Here is a 4,776-nt window from a genome sequence, read left to right as displayed (position 1 = left end):
CCCACTTCAGCATACTGTATAAGGCCACTTGTTCAATGTTTGTATGTTCAGTACAGAAATTTACATTTTACATTCGCTTAAAGCTTTGAAAAGGGCAGTAGATTAATAAAAGCACTCAGTGTTTAACTGTGTGTATAATGTGATTTCTGGCACAATACAGTCTTTGTTAAATGAGCATTGTAGTGAATTGTTCATTTGTGACAAGCAAGAAATACGACTTAAAATATTAATAAGGACGCTGTGGAGTGTCCAGGACAGTAAACAAGTTAGTAATCCTATATTTTTGATTTATGAATAAATGAGGCCAATGTTAATGTCCCTCAAAGAGACTTTGATTTTGTTCTAACATGATTAGAAGGGATAGTTCACCACAAAATTTAAATTCTGTCATAATTTACTCCCCCACACATTGTTTTAAACCTGTATGAGTTTCTTTGTTCTGTTAAACATAAAAAGAAGATATTTTGAAAAATTGTAGTTTTTCAAGTCAGTAGGGACCAGCAACCGTTTGGTTACTTACCTACATTCTTCAAAATATCTTCTTTTAACAGAAGAAAGAAACTCATACAGGGTTAGAACAACTTGAGGGTGAGTAAATAATGAGAGAATTTTCAATTTTGGGTGAATTAACCCTTTTAAATTTAGAAAACTGTTTTAAAAACATAAGATGCCAGCAATGCTGATGCTTTATGAACCACTGTAGTCATTTGTATGAAGCAACTTTTATAATTTGCAATTTATATGTAAAAACACTGTTGGTTTCAAAATTCACATAGCCTTTAATGTGAGAAAGAAAGAAAGAAAGACAGAAAGAAAGAAAGAAAGAAAGAAAGAAAGAAAGAAAGAAAGAAAGAAAGAAAGAAAGAAAGAAAGAAAGAAAGAAAGAAAGAAAGAAAGAAAGAAAGAAAGTCAAAAGAAGACTATGCAGAAGAAAAAGTCAACATTAAGTTTGTCTTGAAGATTAGCAAAAGTGCTTGAAAATTAACTATATGACTTCTTTATTTTTATTGACAATGTCCTCCTAAAAGCCGCAAGGTTTCATTTTTTTGTCATCGGATTGCGTGGGGTGAGAGTAAAGACTCGTAAACTTCAGCCATCAGTTCTAGTTCAGTCAACAATAAAAAGCGAGGGGAATTTCAAGGAATAAAAACTCTCCTTTCTCTTCACTCTCTTCCCACAATGGTCGGAGCGTGAAAATCGCCAGTTGTAGAGAGAAAGGGGACACATCTCGACTGGAAAGCCACTGAATCCTTTTGGTTGTCCTCTGCGAGAGATTTATCGCTGACTTGCGCCGAAAAGTGTTTCGTAGGCTAAATCATCAGAGGGATTTCGTCTGAGAGAGAAAACAACAACAATAACAAATGGTTAGTAATTTACTGTGTGATCCTGTGGTAAAGTGGTGACGAAGATTTGGGTCTGCACAGCCAGATCCGCACGGTTTAAGGATAATCAGTGTGTCAGTTGGGGCTTTCTTATGTAAAACAGCTGTCTTTGAAGGCGGATCTTTTGGCAGGTTAGTTCAGGACGGTGGCGGAGGAGCTCAGACACAGACAGCGCGCGAGGCAGTGAACAACTCTTGACGGATAAACGGGGTGTCTGGAGACGAGCTAAAGTTAATATTCACACGTTTACCAAGAGGATTCATTCATTTTTAGATGACTGGGATAAAATGACGCCGTGCCTTCAGTTTGGATACACTTTACGGAGGATGAATGGGGAAAGTAGCGCGAGAGCGAGTTGAAAAGTAAATGCACTTTCGTGAGGGAAACGGACCGTCGACATTATCAAACAGGAGTGGACCATAAGAGCTTTAGAAGAAGGAATTATCATCTTTGAATTAGGAATAAAAAAAACTGTGTGAAACCTCTCTGTATGGGGAAACCTTACTAATATTTCAAATCTATCTAAAGATTTTTTGACAGAACTGACTGCTTGGAATCTGAGTTACTGACTCAGTTTGATTGATGCATTCAACCTCATCCTTCTTCTAATTTTTTGGGGGATACAATAACTTTTTTCTGCTACAATTACTAAGAGTGACAATGAAACAACTTTTGTAGTAAAAATACAAAGCTCTTTTTGAAAGAATTATCCACGCTACATGAGTTAATATTGAAAGACAATGTTTGCTGCAAATGTTGGACTTGTGCTGCTGTGCACGGCTGGATTTTGTTCCGCTATCAGTTCCATCGACCAGGACCGACCAGGCGAAGGAAGATGCCAGGAGATTGCTATTCCACTCTGTAAGGATATTGGCTACAACTTGACAGTTATGCCGAACTTAATGGGACATGAAGATCAAAGCGAGGCAGCCATAAAACTGCATGAGTTTGCTCCACTGATTGAGTTCGGCTGCCACAGCCATCTGAAGTTTTTCTTGTGCTCACTCTATGCTCCCATGTGCACGGAGCAGGTATCCACACCCATCCCAGCATGCCGAATAATGTGCGAGCAGGCAAGGCAGAAGTGTTCACCCATCATGGAGCAGTTCAACTTCCACTGGCCTGAGTCACTGGACTGTTCCAGACTGCCAAATAAGAATGACCCCAATTACCTCTGTATGGAGGCACCTAACAACGGCACAGACGAGCCCCCAAAAGGATTCCACACTCAGTCACCAGACTCCCGACCACCTCGGCCAGGTAACAGCCAAGAACTGCCTATTAAAGAGAGGGTCGGTAAGGCGACATGCAGCAACCCTGGAAAGTTTCATTATGTACAGAAGAGTGAGTCCTGTGCCCCCAAGTGTTACTCCAATGTCGACGTGTACTGGAGCCAGGGTGACAAGCGCTTCTCCATGGTGTGGATCGCCATTTGGTCCATCCTGTGCTTCATCTCAAGTGCCTTTACCGTCCTTACCTTCCTCATCGATCCACAGCGCTTTAAGTATCCTGAGCGGCCCATCATCTTCCTGTCAATGTCTTACTGCGTCTACTCAGTGGGCTTTCTCATAAGACTATTTGTGGGGGTGGAAAACGTGGCCTGTGACCGTGACAGCGGTGTTCAGTACATCATCCAGGAAGGCTTGGAAAGCACTGGCTGCACTATAGTCTTCCTCATTCTTTACTACTTCGGAATGGCCAGTTCCCTATGGTGGGTCATTCTTACTCTCACGTGGTTCCTCGCAGCTGGAAAAAAATGGGGTCATGAGGCCATCGAAGCCAACAGCAGCTACTTCCATCTGGCAGCATGGGCCATACCAGCTATTAAGACCATCATGATACTGGTTATGAGAAAGGTGGCGGGAGATGAGCTCACAGGGGTCTGCTACGTGGGCAGCATGGATGTCAAAGCCTTGACGGGGTTTGTTCTTATTCCCCTCTCTTGCTACCTCATCATTGGCACTTCCTTTCTGCTTTCAGGGTTTGTGGCACTCTTTCACATCCGTAAGGTCATGAAGACTGAAGGAGAGAATACGGATAAGCTGGAGAAGCTGATGGTTAGGATTGGCGTCTTTTCTGTGCTCTACACGGTCCCCGCCACTTGTGTCATCGCCTGCTATTTTTACGAGCGTCTCAACATGGATTATTGGAAGATTCTAGCAGGAGAGCGAAAGTGTACTGAAGACAGTAAGAGTGGCGAGGAGTGCGTGATGAAGAGCTCCATCCCAGCCGTGGAGATCTTTATGGTTAAGATTTTCATGTTGCTGGTGGTGGGCATCACCAGCGGCATGTGGATCTGGACCTCCAAAACGCTGCAGTCTTGGCAAAACATTTTCAGCCGCAAACTTAAGAAGAAGACGAGGAGGAAGGCTGCATGTGTTTTCACTGGAAGTGGACCTTATCTCAAGCCTCATCCTGCACTCAAAGGACATAAAACCAAGTACGAACCAGCAGGTCCTCCTGCAACTTGTGTATGAGCTGGGCCTCTATACACATACGAATGGCCAAGAAATAAATGCTGGACTTAGACAAACTGCTTTATAAATAGACAAGCCAGCAGAGAACACAACATTGCTCATATTTATTATATGCAAACTTCAGATTCCCAACAGGTTTTATTTAGTTCTTAATGCTTCTACTTCATCTGAAACTTTGCAGACTTTGGGGACCATTTTGTGAAACCAAGAAAAAGGGAATGAGTCCCTATTGCTGTCATTGGGATGCCTGTATCTTGTCATGTGCAATAGTTGTTTCCCTTAGTGACAAAGAAAAAGGGACTCTGATACTGTAGGGCTGTGATTAAAGACAATGAAAGGACTTGACAAACAATGGGTGTGAAGGCTCGGCTCCTCCGTGGCATAGTCGTGTGGCTTTTCTATGGAAATGAAGGCCGTGTCATAAACACCTGCATTGACATTGGAGTGCAGTTGCTCAAAAAGGCCTCGGCAGAGAATGAACTGCCTATTTTTAGGCTTTTTCATGGAACAAAGTAAATCTTTAAGCACTAAATATTGCCAACACAAAGAGAAAAACTTGTTATTTGAGTTGTTTTGTACAGTGAGTTCATGCCCCCTGGTTTGTTTTGTTATACCAAGCTCTTTTTAATGTCCTATACATTTGTGTATATTTCTAAAGGTTCATATTTTATAAGAATAAATAAGACATTTTAGTTTTAAATGTTTGACATGAAAAGCAAACGCTTTTATGATTTGTGTTGAGTTTGAAAAGTTTCTACCTCCAAGAAGTACAGTATTCTATCCATTCTGTCATATTGTTATCTAATTTTAGAGATCCATTATGTTGGGAATCACTAGAGATTCAATTAATATTCGTCATCAGTCGCACCTTAACAAACATCCCTAAGCTAAAACCTTCACCATTAAACCTTAAAGGG

At 41.4% G+C, this 4,776-nt stretch overlaps 1 protein-coding gene across 1 annotated transcript; it reads left to right on the top strand.

Annotated features, from left to right (window-relative positions):
• The first annotated feature begins 1,181 nt into the window (after window positions 1-1,181).
• fzd10 (frizzled class receptor 10) lies at window positions 1,182-4,563 on the top strand. Its single transcript, XM_039681401.2, has one exon. The coding sequence runs from the start codon at window positions 2,123-2,125 to the stop codon at window positions 3,857-3,859; it is 1,737 nt and encodes a 578-aa protein (XP_039537335.1). The 5' UTR covers window positions 1,182-2,122; the 3' UTR covers window positions 3,860-4,563.
• The last annotated feature ends 213 nt before the right edge of the window (window positions 4,564-4,776 follow it).

This window comes from Pimephales promelas, chromosome 14, assembly GCF_988280905.1.
Source record: "Pimephales promelas chromosome 14, fPimPro1.hap1.1, whole genome shotgun sequence".
Lineage (NCBI taxonomy): Eukaryota > Metazoa > Chordata > Actinopteri > Cypriniformes > Leuciscidae > Pimephales > Pimephales promelas.
This window is presented reverse-complemented; position numbering and strand designations above follow the sequence as displayed.